Here is a 16,035-nt window from a genome sequence, read left to right on the forward strand (position 1 = left end):
TGAATAAAAATATGTATATAGAGCATGAGAGTTATAGTTTTACCTTAGTTTTAATACAGCCACATACATTTCCTAAACTATCAGCAGGATGAGAGCAAATGATTATAGCAGAATCAGTGGTAAAGTTTCCACTTTCCTGCAGTTTCCTTTATCAACTAAATTATTTATGCTACTTTATGAGGATCTAAATTTAGAGATTTATATTTGGGAAAAAAAACTATTTTTAAGTTTTGGTTAACATATCTAGTAATATCTAGCACAAATACTGCTGCATTCTTCTCTTGCTGAGATGGAGGAGATCTAAACTCTAAGCTTCCCATTTTACAGACAAAAATACTGAGGCAAAAGCACATGGTCAGATGGTAGTGGGGCTAACGGTCAATTCCAAGCCCCCCAAAGAGCCAGTTGGAACTTTCCCCATATTCTAAAATATCTTAACTCTAATAAATCATTAATTAAAGAGTTGCAAATTTTCACTCAATTTTTGATAGTGTACAATTTCCATAAGTGAGTTAAAATAAAAACATGAAACATTCAACTTACAAAAGCACATCTTAAAATTATGAATTTAATGGGTAGTGTTTGTTCTTAGTATACTACAAAAAAAATCTTGTTCTCTTGCTTTGTATAGGCTATTAATACTATGGTTCCAATTCAGGGTCTGTTTTAGAAAGCTTGCCAGGAAGACAAGTGTAATAAACCCTGAACTTATTCAAGAATTTGTCTAGAAAGATAATGTTCAAATAACTGGCACAGCCTTGAATTTTGAATACACTTTAAAGCACTCTAGATGTGGATCTCTAGATTTATTATCGGATTTCTTTGGCTAAAGGCTGACTTGAAGGTTGTTGTTAAAGACTACCATGCAGATAGTGAAGGCTAATATTATATTAAATATTTATTTTTGGAAAGATTTTTTCATGATATAAGGACATAGTCCTATTAATGGAAATTATATCCAGCCCAGATTTTTTAAAAATTCTCTCTTTACCACAGAAATTTCAAAATATAGTTCTTGTTTTTTAAAAAAAAATATTTTATTTATTTCTTCATGAAAAATACACACACACACACACACAGAGGCAGAGAAACAGGCAGAGGGAGAAGCAGGCTCCCATTGGGGAGTCCCAAGAGGGACTTGATCCTGAAACCCTGGGATCATACCCTGAGCTGAAGGCAGATGTCAACCACTGAGCCACCCAGTCGTCCCTCAAAATATAATTCTTTTTTTTAAGATTTTTATTTTTATTTTTTTTAAGATTTTAAAATTAATTAATTAATTAAAATTTTTAAATATTTTATTTATTTATTTATTTAGTCATATAGACACAAACTGAGAGAGAGAGGCAGAGACACAGGCAGAGGGAGAAGCAGGCCCCACGCAGGAAGCCCGACATGGGACTCGATCCTGGGACTCCAAGATCCCGCCCTGGGCCAAAGGCAGGCGCTAAACCATTGAGCCACCCAGGGATCCCTCAAAATATAATTCTTGATAGAATTATTTTTCAGAAATATTTCACGCTAAACTCCAGGATGCATTTGTGTTAGACATTATACACATTAACTTAGTGTTGTATCTGTGGTTTATTTATAGCACATTTAAAACTTTATAAATAAGGGTGTCTTGGTGGCTCAGGCGGTAAGCATCTGCCTTTGGCTCATGTCATGATCCTGGGTCCTGGGTTTGAACCCTGTGCTGGGCTTCCTGCTTTTCCCTTTTCCCTCTGTTTGCTGCTTCCCCTCCTTGTGCTCTCTCTCTCTGTCAAGTGGATAAATAAAATCTTTTAAAAATTTTTATTAATATATGTTTTCACATACTTTGGTTAAAAGTGAAATCTTTTAGAAAAATGTAATACTTGTACTATTATGTACATATTCTTTCATATACAAATATATGCAATCATCTCTATGAAAAAATATATGAAGGATCCCTGCGTGCCTCAGTGGTTTAGCGCCTGCCTTTGGCTCAGGGCCTGATCCTGGAGACCCAGGATCAAGTACCACATCGGGCTCCCTGCAGGGAGCCTGCCTCTCCCTCTTCCTGTCTCTGCCTCTCTCTCTCTCTCTCTGGGTGTCTCTCACGAATAAATAAGTAAAATCTTAAATATATATATATATATATATATATATATATATATATTGCTCACATGAAACGTATTTACAACCCTGGTATGTGTGTGTGCACACATGTAAATGCTGTTTATAAATGGCCACCTCTGCAGGGATGGAAAGCCTGTCACCGTGTCACTGGACTCTGCTGTATCATAGGCTCATAGAACTTTTCTGTGCATTTTGATAGCTAATATCATTGTTTTCTAATATGTTGGGTTTAGCACTCTATTTGGTACTCTTTCAGAACTCCTGTTTCAGGGATTTTATTATACCGAATAAGGGAGTAAACTTAAAATAAACTACCAAAACCCCCAAAACAATTGCCTTGAATAAAAATAGAGGATGAATAATCCTGATCAACCCCAGTACTGAAAAGGTCTTTATTGTATTACTTGAAATATATTTGGACAGAAGTTAACATCTTTCTTAAGTGTATGCGGAGCTGCAAAGGCCTACATTGCCTGCATCATTTATTTAAATGCGTAATTAAGTTACAATGTGCAGTGTCGACTGGCATTAATAGGTCTTTGCTCAAGCAATATAACATGTAATCGTTTTGTAATTTGAAACCTTTCAATATATTATTGTTCTTATGAAATGGCTTTACAGAAAGGTAATAATACAAGGAGAGGGGCCAATGAAGAAATTTTAAAGTTCAGAACCTTAGTTAGAAGGCTTGGTGGTAATTGCTCATGAAAGAATTAACAGCCAAATGTGGAAAATATATGGGCTTATTTATATATTTATTTACTTAGCAAAATTTTATTCATCCTGGGTACCCAGCGCTCTAGTACTGTGAGAAATCTTTGGCACACTGAATATTCAGTTCAAAGAGCATGTAGGCTCTACTTTTGCATATTTAGAGGGAACTTGCTAAGGAACATTGACTTAGGGAGTTATTGTTTAACTCTTAATTGCATTGTCAAAAATTCTACAAGACTTCAAAATTTTTTTCCTTTTCTTCTCTGTCTCATACTTTATTGAGAAAAGAAGGCAAAATCCAGCCCACTGTAGCCTTTTCAAAAACCTAATGATTACTTTTGGAATGTATCTCTGTCTTTATTTCTGCATTTGTGAATAGTCCCTTAAGAAAAACCTTCCAAGTCATTGCGTAAGAGGAAAATCAACTGAAAAAGCATTCTCAAGAAATGGACAATGTACAGAATTGCTAAAACTTTATAGTAACCAAATTTATTTATGGCAATAGATTGCTTTCAAATATCACATAAACAATAACACATTGAAAAAAAACCCTATTTCTTGGTTATGGTACTTGTCACCTATACATTTTATTAAATTGTTAGAATTATCTGAAAAATGTCAGCCAGCCAATGATAGGAATTTTGGAATGGCATATAAGATATAAATTCCTAGGGATCCCTGGGTGGCGCAGCGGTTTGGCGCGCCTGCCTTTGGCCCAGGGTGCGATCCTGGAGACCCGGGATCGAATCCCACGTCGGGCTCCCGGTGCATGGAGCCTGCTTCTCCCTCTGCCTGTCTCTCTGCCTCATTCTCTCTCTCTCTCTGTATCACAAATAAAAAAATTAAAAAAAAATTTAAAAAAAGATATAAATTCCTAAGCAAAGAAAAAAATAAAATGTCTCATCTGGTGCTTGGGTTTGTACCTCTTAATGAATTTCCTCAGACTTTAATTTCACATTTTTAATATTTTTTTCCATTTTTTTTTTAGTTCGGATTTTTTTACGATTATAATTTATTCCTTGTAACTTGACTGTTTTGGAACAAGTGGATTTCATTTAGTATATCATAATGTAGTAAATTGAGGTAAAGTTTCTACTAATGTTTGAATATGACCTACTTGCGACAACAAAATACACAATAAATTTTTTTTAAATTTTGATTTCACTTAATCACAGGAACTATAATTGAAGAAACCAAACTGGTCTACTGAATGGCCTGTGCCAAAGGACTAAAAAATCATAATTTATTTTCTCATATATCCCACATGGAACAGTCAACTTTTTGCTGTTTGTTGAATAGTATGACTACCTCTATCTGGCTAGTCACTGTGCAAACCTGGATTAAAAATGAAAAGGCTTGTTGGAATAGGAACAAAAAACTGCTATTAAGAAGGAGAGGAGAGGAAGTACCTTTGAGACATCAAGAAGGAAGAAGGAGAAATGATGTCTGTCTCTAGACTGAAAGGAGGTCTGGAATGGGGACTGTAAGAAGAGTGAAGGAAAACTAAAAAGAAAAAATGGCAAGGGTTTTTTCATTTCAGGGGGTTCTGAAGTAGATCCTCATCAACTTGCTTACCAGGTGGTTTGCTGCTCTAGAAGAACCAAAGGTGAACTTAGCAGTCTCCTGGGTAGGGAAATGCTGCAGGACCCAGGAGTTGAACTGGAATTATTTGTTCATATATATAGTAGGTAACTTCAAATTTATCCATTTAGGTAATATATTACTGTAAGAAACTTATTTCTTGCCATGAATTGTTAAGGTCCACTTGGAGAAGCAAAGCATGAAGACTTAAAACCACGGCGTTGTTTAATTTTTCTACTGCAAGTAGTCTCAATCCATGCAGCTAGTGTACCTTATTTTTGTGATAGCATTTGTGAGACAAAAATGCTAATTTGGGGATTCTAGGGGATACTAATTTTGCAATGAATTTGTCTGTCATGGAATAATAACAACAACGACAAAAACAAACAAGCAAACAAAAAGAAAACAGCTACAAAGGAATTATCAATTAGAGAGAAGCCAAAACAATCTAGGTGACTACAAATCATTGTAAAGTCTTGCATTTATTCATTTATTCTTTTATTTCACTTAAAATTTTCACTTAAAATACCTAGTAATGTTGAAGGCATTGTATTATATACTTGTGATAAACTGTCAAGAAGAGGATCATGTTCCCTCGTGAAGTGAAAAAAAGTGAAACCATATTTAAAGGAAGTAGAGAAAGACATTTATGCTGTAGTACCATAGAAGGAAAAATTAGCATGTTCCTCACCTGCCTTTAGAGAAACTTCTATTTCTTTTTAAAAGAGATTTTATTTATTCATTTGAGAGAGAGAGAGAGAAAGAAAGCAGGAATGGAGGTGGGGGAGGGGCAGAAGGTGAGGACTAGCAGACTCCCTGCTGGGTGAGGAGCTTGATGCCCTCATACAAGGCTCAATCCCGGGATCTGGAGATCAGGACCTGAGCTGAAGTCAGGGACTCAACCCACTGAGCCACCCAGATGCCCTAGAAAAACATTTTCACTGAGAAGGGGAGAATTGACTCTGAGCCAAATCAGAAGGCACCTAACACCCACATGATATCTTAATTTCTGAAGAAGCAAAATTTCAAGATTTTATGGCTTATAAAATTGTTTTACAACCATCATCAAAAATATTTTGAATTTTAACAAGGCCATGCTAATCTTTTTTCCCCTATGTGCTTATTCATATTCAAGTATTTGAAAAATTTAGAGAAAGTAAAGAAAAATAAGGAAAATATCTATGTCCCCAATACCCAGAATTAAAATATGCTAATATTTTGTGATATTTGTCTCCGATTTTTAAAGAAAAATACTCTTTGTCTTTTTAGAGGGAGGAGCAAAACAAGCAATTTTTTTTTTAAATGAACAGATTTCCTGTATATTGAAGATATCGTTGACATTCCTTTTGAATTCTTTGATGGTCCACCTTTGTTTCTCATTTTACTTAAGTAATCTCTACCTTGAAATTGATATGATTATTCTGGTCATGTGTATTTTATGATTTGGATAGGTACTCATATGGCATTTGGTTTAAAAAATTATTATACTGCCTTTTTATTTTAAATCAAAATACCTATTACTCAAGCTGAATACCTTTGTGTTCACCACAGTTTGATGGGCATTTTAGTTTTGTTTTCAAATTATATTTAATGGTGGCAGAAAATATGCCAATGGAGAAGGGTATATAGAAGATATTAGAAGGCTGTTGATACAGGCTCAAGGTTTCCTGATTTAAAACACAGTAGGTTTCAGGACAGTAAGTGATTGGAATACATTTTCAGAAATGGTAAGAATCTATACTATATATCTCCTAAGCTATAAATTTTCATCAGTTTCTAGAAATACTCTTTGAGGTAAGCATGCTTAGGTATATTCTAAGAGTTCTTCCCTTGTCTGCTTATAAATTAAGAATTTCATGTGTCTATCTGAGGAAGTATTTTAGAGTCAGGAGCTAGTAGAAAACACCATCAGAAAACATACTTTCTGAGAAAGTACTTAGATTTCATTTTCCCTATGTTTTGTAATTAAACAATTATTTTTACAACAACAACATGAATAGTTAAATGATTCCAGAAAGAGAACATAGAGGTGAAAAGAAAACCATGAATGTGTGGTGTCTAGAAGCCTAGTGACATAAATATGTCCAGAATAAAGGAGTCATCAGTTGTGTCAAGTGAGATGAGAACTGAGAATTGCTCTGTGAGCTACTAATGTGGAAATCATTGGTAGTTATGACAGCAGTTTCAGTGGAATGGAGACGGTGAAAACCTGACACATATGGGTCCTCCAAAGGAATGAATGAAGAGAAGTTCAAGACACCAAAAACAGACAGTTCTTTAAATTCATTTCTGTACATGTGAATTTCTTATTAACCTTAGAGCTCTTTTTAATCAGAAGTTTTAAGAATGTTTCATAATTTGTAAAAAGAATTCTTCACAAAAATACTTTCTTAAGAATGGGTAGGAATAACATTTTCAATGGGAGTTGATTTTTTTTATTTTATTTTTTTATTTTTTTATTTTTTGGGAGTTGTTTTTTTTTTAACAAGTGGAATTGTTTAATGAAACCTATAGCATAAAAATACAAGGCTACTGCCTCTATAATGATTGCACAGAACTTATAACAGTGCCATTGATTTTTAGCAAACAACCTTGATTTTATAAGAAGGTAGTAGGAGGAGTAGAATAAAAAGGCATGTTGTTGCTACTATAGGGTTTGATAGAAAATGTAAAGAACCCTCTTTTTTAGCAAAGAAAACAGCTGTGTCTTAGCTATGTTTATGTGATTTTTCATAAAACTTTGGTTGCTTTTGCTACTGTTGATACTTTTCTCTTACTATCATGGCTATGAAGTCCCTTTTTAGAAATTTGCCAAAAATGAAAAAGCTAATATTCATGACCATGAGGCAAGTTTGAGTAGGTATGATATCTCTTTTTCTTTCCTCCACCTCCCTCTCTCCCTCCCCCTTCCCTTTGACGACTTCTTCTTCTTCTTCTTCTTCTTCTTCTTCTTCTTCTTCTTCTTCTTCTTCTTCTTCTTCTTCTAGTTATTTCTGTAAGTAGTGAATGACAATTTCCCAAGAACTATAATGGGTGTTTTGGAGAAGCAAGACTTATCCACATATTAAAAGCGAGACTATTAATCATAGGTAGTGGAAAACATCAAATGGATTTTAAAGTATAAAACTAATGTATTTACAGTGATTTCCATTTAATATGATTGTTGTTATGAGCTCTGGACCTCTCAAGTGATTTGTCTGTAATGAGAAATCTGATTTAGCAAAATCATCTTAACCATAATTCATTATATAGTTATTCACATCAAATTTGGCAAACAAAAAAATTTAGTGGGTGAAATCTTGAGACATTTATAATAAATCTTCTTTCCATTTCAGGCTACAGCTCTCCCTGAAATAGAAACTTGTTAGAAAGGATTCATAGTGATTAAATTGTTTTGCACTTAAAAACTTGTTTCCTTAAGGTTTTGGCTATTTATAATATTTGATCTCAAAATATTGTTTATAGTTATTTTTAAATTTCTTTTCTATTTTTACCCCAAGCTCATAGATTTATAATCTCCAGAGGCTATTTACATCATAACACTAAAAATATTTAAAAAGTGAGGAAGGAAAAGTGGATTAAACTTTTCCTTTGATGCCATTTCCTGCTTTACAAACAGAGGCTGCTCTAGAATTAGACATAGGAGAGACTTAGGGTTGAGATCTTGTTGGGATGAAGGGACTGACTCAGGGGTCACAGTAATATTGCAAACACACTCAGTTTGCTTATATTTCTTTACTGAATATGAGAGAGAGGAAGGTGACTTAACACTTTGATACCACCAGAGTGGAGCGCTTACGTATCACATTATTTGATAATCCTGTCTTATGCGAAGCCCTATTCTGTAACTTCTCATCATTGGATCTGCTGTTAAATTTATTGCTCTAATAACTTCTCCCTATCCTCAAATTAATCCTCAAAGGGTCCACAATTAAATCACTGGCGAAATCCTTGTAGCTCACATAGTCACAAGAATTCATGTCTTCGAGCCTTTGCATATGCTATCTGTTCTGTTGTGAATGTGTGCTAACCACGATTCCCTTACTGGCTCATCTTTCTAGATTCTTCCCATGCATCAAACTCAGGAGTGTAGTCATTCTGTCTTCTTTGTCCCTAAGGAAACTGTGGATACATTTTCATGTGGCATTTTCACATACCGTGGTGGTTATTTCTATGTATGTAGTTTCACTGCTGTAGTATTATAGATCTTAAATGCCGTATCTTAACCAATAAAATCCTGACACATAGCATGCACTCAGTAAATATCTGATGATCAAATGAACAAACAAGCAGAACAGAATATCTGAATGAATGAGCAAATAAACAAAATCCTTAAGGGAAATGTGGCAGAGGAGAAATAGCCTGAGTTTTGTCACTTAGGAATGCTTTTGCTCGGCAAATCATTGCACAAAGGACACTGAATATATCTGAACCTCTGTCTTCCCCATCTGTTAAGGAAGGTTTATGTTTCTTCTCTCTGCAGAGGTTTCTGGTAGATGATACATAAAATCTTATATGTAAAGGTGTAAAGTATTATACAAACATAGGATTTTTTTTCACATTCAGAGGCATTATGATACAATCCTTAAAAAATAAAAAAACCCTCCTAATATGTGACAGATTAATAAGGAAAAGGAAGAACAAATGCTAAAGAGCATGAGATCAGATTAAAAGAGGAGTGAAGCCAAAATTTGCTTTATTATCCTGAGCACCAGACAAGGAAATGTTAACTCAGTGATTCTAAACTGGCTACACATCAGAATTACCTGGGTATTTAAACCATGTTTTTGCCTGAGCTCTAATCCATCTGGTGTGAGGTAGGGCTCAGTTACTGATATTTTTTTAAAGCTCCCCAGGTGATCCTAGTATATTGCCAGGCTGTGAGCCACTACCAGGCCATAGGACTTGAAATGTTTCTAGGGTGAAAAACTGCATAAGACATGAGATGTTTTAAAAAGATTGATCAACATGAATAGGTATGAAGAGAGACAAGGGATAGGAGTTGAATGATTAAAATGTCTAGGAGCATCACAGATGAAAATAACAGTTTTAAGGTCTAAGCTTTTTTATTTAGAGATTTCTAGCAAGGGAAGCCTCTCCATTATTTGGAGAGATATACGAAAGATCCTTCATAATTAACAGTGAAGTTGTTCAGACAAACCAGGCACATTCCAAGAATTAAGCTGTCAGAGCAGCATTTTACAAAGTACACCTAGAAAGTACTTAGTTTGCAAGCAGAGGTTAAAATGACTATTGCTATTTATTTACTTACACATGAAAAGTTCCTAGAGGAGGTAAGTTTTGAACATGGCTGAAATGATACTGTTTGTACAGAGGACAGGAACAAAATATTTTTTTCATGAGAAAAAATTTCTAAAATGGTTTGGGCTTAAGTGTCATGCCTTCCTAGTCTGTCATATTGCTATTTCCCTTAAACTAACAATGAGATAACTAATTGATATACTTGAAATAGTAATACAGAGGATCCTAGAATTCTTTTTTGCTGCTCTTCTGTGTTTAAAATTATTTCAAAGTAAAAAGCCTAAAAGAATGTAATGTGTTTAAAAATATATTTAAATATAAAATAGGGTCTTGAGGTGAAAATACACTGAACTTGCACTAAACTCTAAAATTAATTTGCTTTTTAAAATGTCTTTGATACTCATTTTCTAACAGATTATTCCTTGGCATGGGCAAAGGAAAATTTCATTAGTTAATTGAAAATGTGCCATACCAGTTTGAAAAAATATCATCTTCCCTACTTATGTCATCCAAATCTGTTCATATGTTATAGTCTTATGAAAGAGGAAAGGTTATATACTAATGGTGAACTTTTTTTTGAAGGCTCTACAACATCTTTCATTAATGTAGAAGCCTTTAAAACTCCAATGTTATGGTTAATATAGGGCCAGACAGCAATATGTATAAATATTCCTTGCCTTGAATCTAATAAGAGATTTAGGAAAGAAGGTAGCAAGGATAAAAGGAAGCAAATAATATCTTATTTTCACATAAAAAATATTGTGAAGAATATGGAAAACAACCATTTTAATATTTTCATGGAGAAAGATCAAGCCATAATTTAATGTCTTATATACCACAATTCACATCCTTTTCTAAGTGAATTATTTTAGTTAACCTGTTTCAAAAAATACTTGATATTTGGCACAGAAGAAAAGTGAAGTAATATTTTAAGACTTTAAACATTTAGTTTTTCACCTTTGTTTGCTTCAAATGTATCATTTATAAAAGCTGTGCATGTAATTTATAATATATGGAGTGTGGTCCCAGAAACCCGGGCAGGCAGCCCAACCTTGGGGAAGGGTATTTTATATGCCTAATTTTCCTCAACTGTAAGTGGAGATAATAATAATATCTATGTAGAGATGTGTATGATATATATCAAGCACTTGAATAATAACTCACACAAATAGTAGCACATGGAAGATTTAGCTACTAACATCATAAGCATAATCATATTGCTTTAAAAAAGACAGTGTAGAAATAAAAGAACTACATTTGAGATTTCTTTAGTTTTACTTAAAACATCTTGACAATTTGTTTATCCTGGGACATTTTTAATCTCTTTTGGAAAAGGCTCCATGTTAATGCATGTTCCAGTGAGTGTAGACCCTAGTTCAAATGGTACTCCTTTAATTAGATTCTTAGCAAGCAACCATGTCTCTCAATAGACACTCTACATGTGGAGTAGTTTGTCACAATTATTTGGTAATCTCTTTCAGTGTAACTCACACAGCAAAAGTGACAATATTCCTGTCACTCCTCAGAAATGTCCCAGCTCTGCGGGTTTCCACATTCAGGAGAATGAAGAAAGCCATTACGAGGTATGCCGTATCTCTATAGAGACCATGTTAGAATTGAGCAATTTGCATTTTCCTAGTGATTTTATATAGCCTGAGTTAACTATTATAAATATTTTCTTGCCATCCTCCTTTATGTTTATATTTTATACTAGTACTTCTTTAAACAACTGAAATAATTTTAGAACAAAAAGCAAATAATATTTTTCCTCTTTGGTAATAATCTAACTTAATATGATGTTCCTGTCATTGAATGCAAGGTGTTGATTATTACCTAGCTTTGGAGAAAATAATGAGTAACGTTCTTTTGGAGTTAAAGATTCTTAATTGAGTCATTTTTTAGTAATTGAGCTGAAAGATACAAACATCTATTTGTTGAAAGACTGATTTGTTTCTTCCCTTATACTTAAGGAAGATAAAAAAGACAATGTTGCTTAATATGAACAGGTTAACTGGAACTTCCATTAATCTTGTCCCTTTTTTCTGTCTTTTCTCAGCTTGATCCTTTATTTCCTTGTATATTTGGTTTTAAAATAAAAATTACTTTCCTTTTTTTTTTAAATGAGTCTATCCATTATAAAATGTAGAAGATCCATATTTTATTCTTTTTTTTCTTTTTTTATATTGGGAGGGCTATTCCAGCACCAATTATTCTAACATGACTGAATATAAGAATCTGTTATCTTTCTTTTAATTTATTAAAATTGTGGTATAAAACACATAACGTAACATTTACCATTTAATCATTTTAAAGTTACAGTTCAGTAATGTCAAGTGTGTTCACACTGTAAAATAGAAGATCAATTTTTTAAGGCCAATATTCTTAAGGAATTGTGTTTCAATAGTTAACTCTACTATTAATACATAGATATGTGTTTCATGTACACATGTTTCAGTCCTAACATGTAGATTGTAGATAGACATATAATATGTATATGTATATATGTAAGTATGAGTGTGTTATTATGTACTCTATTTTCTCATTGAAGCTAGGTCCCCCCCCCCATTTCCTTAAAGGTATTGAAAATATTTTAATTTGCAGTAGTAGTACAGAGTTTTTGCATTTGTTTTTGCCAAGTAAAGGAATCTATCATTTTCAAAACTCCTAGTAGTAATGTAGGTCAGAGAAACTACTTTAATAGAAATTTGATTGAGTAAGCAAACTCTTTTCTAACAAATTATTAATTGAGATGGAAAAAGGATAACGTGATATTTTAGACCGTTTTATGCCTAATGCTTCCTTTGCATTTTTTTCTTTTTCTTTATGCGGATCTAAGTATTCAAACATCCTTCTAACCCTATAGCATATATTCTTCCTCATGTTCCACTTTTATTTTCTCTTGTTCTGCAAAATCTCAGTCACTTGACAGTTAAGAGAAGAACTATAATTTAACCCTTTGATTTTTCATCATTACTGTGTAATTTCAAGTGTATAGAACTGGAAATTTCTCTCATGAGTCACCCTTATTTCATCCAGTACAACACAATAATGGATCGAAGTGCTATAAAGCATTCTGTGAGATAAGGTTTCTGTATAAATGCTTAATATCTGTAGACCAATATCAACGGGGATAGTTTCCATAACCAGTTCCTTAAAAGTTATTAATCTAGTATTAACCATTCTTGAGAATTGATGAAAGGTGATTATAACCTACAAAATTGCTTCCTGTGCTATGCTGTTTTTTTCCTTTATATCAAATAATGTGGTAAGCCTGGTAAATATATTACTTTTTTTTTTCACAATTTATATTTTCCCTCTTTATTTACCTTACTAAAGCAAAAAAAAAAAAAAATGTTAGGTCTTTTAATCATAAAAAATTAATTAAATAAAACTATACTGTCAAGGAGAAAGCCATATTTTTTGTTAGCTGATGTTGATTAATATGAATCAAGTTATTAAGTTTATGTTATGACTTTAGATACAAAATGGAATGAAGGCTGTGTGACTAGCAAGCTTTTACTCATTTTTAAATTATCAGACTTTACCCATCATGCTTAACCTAGATATAACAATTATGCTTACTTACAGAGAAATGTTAGCTATTGCGTAATTTTTTTGAATCAGACATTATCCCAAGCATTTCATGTGTATTACCAAATTTTGTCTAACTTAAAATGTTAAGATATTATTGTATAACATCTTAGTATAAAACATGCTATAATTTCATCTACTATTGAGAAAAAATGCTGTTGATTAAACTCTGGGAAAGCTTATTTTTTATTTCTTTAGTATGTATTCTGCTTTGAGATATGTTAAAATAGAAGAAAGCTTACATATTAGAAGCATTTAATTCTGACAACAGGTCCATTATTATTATTCTAGTTCTACACATAGGGAAACTGAGACATACAGAAATTACATATTTGCTTGAATTCACACAAGTAGCAATGAATGGAACTGGAATATAACCACAGCAACCATAGTTTCAGAAACTACAATATTAACTACTTAAAGATAGTATTTAAGTAAAAAAAAATTCACGGGCTATTTGTGAGGGACCATAGAGATTATATATTCATACTACTGAAGCATAGCTTGATGACAAGAAAGATGGAGTAGCTTGCCCTAGGCCACAGAGCTGGCTAGTGATAACACTAGAATGAGATCTAGGTTTTCTGATCTTGGAGTGATCTAATGACTACTCCCAAACTGCATAAAAATTTTCCAACCAAATGTTAGAGAAAATAGTTCATATTTGAAATTTTTCTTAAATTGGATTTTAAATAAGGTATGGAATTTAAAGGAACTGTCACATTTAAGCTTTTTTTTTCATCCTGGCAGGCCTTCTGTCATTGGATACACAAAGTGCCTTAATGGTTAAAATAGAAGCAAAGAAATGAATAAGTGCACATTGTTTTCATGCCATAAATGCATATTACCTTTACTAAGCATCTTTGATCTATAAATTTTATTTTCATTTCCCATCTATTATGTTCAGTTCCCTTTACCCATGAAATAGTATGGGATGCAAGCAGATAGAGCTTTCAGTGTCTATATTCTGCAATCTGTAGGAAAATGTCTCATAGTTATTGGAATTCACACAAGACTGCATCTCAGTATGAGTAGCTGTTCCCTGTCACTGTTTTTGATGCTTGAGCTAAAGTATTTTTACAAAATGGTCTAGTGTTCAGTGTATGAATTTTTGAGATAAGACTTTTCCCTTGTAGCAATGAAATCCGAAAATCAATGTCAGATGGAAATCTTAGCTCTAAGAGTTAGGGAGATTGGTGGAAGAGTTTTAAAATAAGTATGAATTTCAGCCGCTAGACTTTGGAAATGTGGCAGTTATCGCAAGTGTGAAATTCATGGGTGCAGATGGTTGATCAAGATATCCCAGGGTGGACTACTACTATAAATCTCCCGACCAAAACCAAGAAAACAATTTTGATAAGGGAAATATTTCTGACCTTTTATGTAAATTTATAACACAGGTTTTGCTGGATTCACTGATACACAGAAGTTAAATTATCATTGGAATTTCATGAACATTCCAATTGTGTCATTTGATGGAGATATTTAATAGAATAAAAATGTGTCAAATGAAGAGTTAAAGGAGCATGTGGGAAGAGAATAGAACTAAAATGTATTAGACTATTAAGATTATTATGTGTCTTGCGTTTCACACTTATAATCTCATTTAGGGCAATAGTTGTCCTTTTTAATTTTCTCACCATTAAAGATGAAGGTACAGGTTTACCTTGAGCTTGAGTTCCCTGACTTAAAACACTGAGAGTTAGGAGAACAAGGGTTCTCTGTGCTTGTTACTACAACTTAGAACTCTCCTACTTAAATTAATAATAACAAATGGAGTAACAGCAAAATGGTAACGTTCTCTGTGACTTTCTAATAAAAAGGGAAACATGTAAAGCCAAAACCCTTTTGCTTTTGTCTTACTTGATCTTGGTCTTTTCTTTTCTTTCTTTTTTTTTCTTTTTTTTTTTCTTATCTCTCTTCTCTTTTTCACCTATCACATAGTAACCTTACCTAACAGTCTGGATCTAAATAAATAGAATTTAATATGTGAATATTATGCCACATATTTATATTTTCCTGTTCTTGGTGTTTTATTTAGTTGTGCGACCCAAGCACATTTAACTTTCAATAAATAAACATATTCAGCCCTTAGAATAGATATTACAGTTGATATCAGCCTTTAAGTTAAAATAATTAATAGGCAAATCATTTGGCAATAGTTCTTTATGTGTTACAATATTTGGGAGTAACATAGGTAATTTAAATTAATAGATTGTCACTAATAATAATAAATTAGTTCACAAGCCTGTTTATTTTCATTTTCTTTCTTCAAAAGAAAAACCTTTTCAAAAACCCAAAGGTAAAAATATTTAAAATACACACACACACAGACACACACACACACACACACACACATACATAATACCATATATATTTTGGGAATAATTCCTAATATATAAAATATTTAAATTCTCAGTAACATATAGAATTATCCTCCAAAATGAAATAAATTAACAAAAATGATAAAAGCTCTATTACACCTCAGTCACTTACTGTGAAACACTGCATGTATTATAATCAGTAGAGAAAGTATGCTAGATGACAGACTCACTCACTCACTCAGCTGGATAAGAATTTATTCCTCGGGCAGCCCCGGTGGCTCAGCGGTTTAGCGCCCCCTTCAGCCCAGGGCGTGATCCTGGAGACCCCGGATCGAGTCCCACGTCGGGCTCCCTGCGTGGAGCCTGCTTCTCCCTCTGCCTGTGTCTGTGCCTTTCTCTCTGTGTGTTTCTCATGAATAATAAGTAAAATCTTAAAAAAAAAAAGAATTTATTCCTCTTCCAT

General features: G+C 33.2%; 1 protein-coding gene across 6 annotated transcripts in view; it reads left to right on the forward strand.

Annotated features, from left to right (window-relative positions):
- Positions 1 to 16,035, forward strand: part of PCDH9 (protocadherin 9) — an 895,581-nt gene that overhangs the window by 317,020 nt on the left and 562,526 nt on the right. For 2 of the 6 annotated variants that reach the window (XM_077855430.1, XM_077855427.1), the window contains exon 3: positions 11,184 to 11,240. The exons of 2 other annotated variants lie outside the window; for them this stretch is intronic. In XM_077855430.1, the coding sequence (XP_077711556.1) occupies positions 11,184 to 11,240 (57 nt within the window). Of the gene's footprint in view, positions 1 to 11,138; positions 11,241 to 16,035 lie in introns of all 6 variants that reach the window. 2 more of the 6 variants (XM_077855426.1, XM_077855429.1) reach the window with 1 other exon arrangement.

Source organism: Canis aureus, chromosome 17 (genome assembly GCF_053574225.1).
Source record: "Canis aureus isolate CA01 chromosome 17, VMU_Caureus_v.1.0, whole genome shotgun sequence".
NCBI lineage: Eukaryota > Metazoa > Chordata > Mammalia > Carnivora > Canidae > Canis > Canis aureus.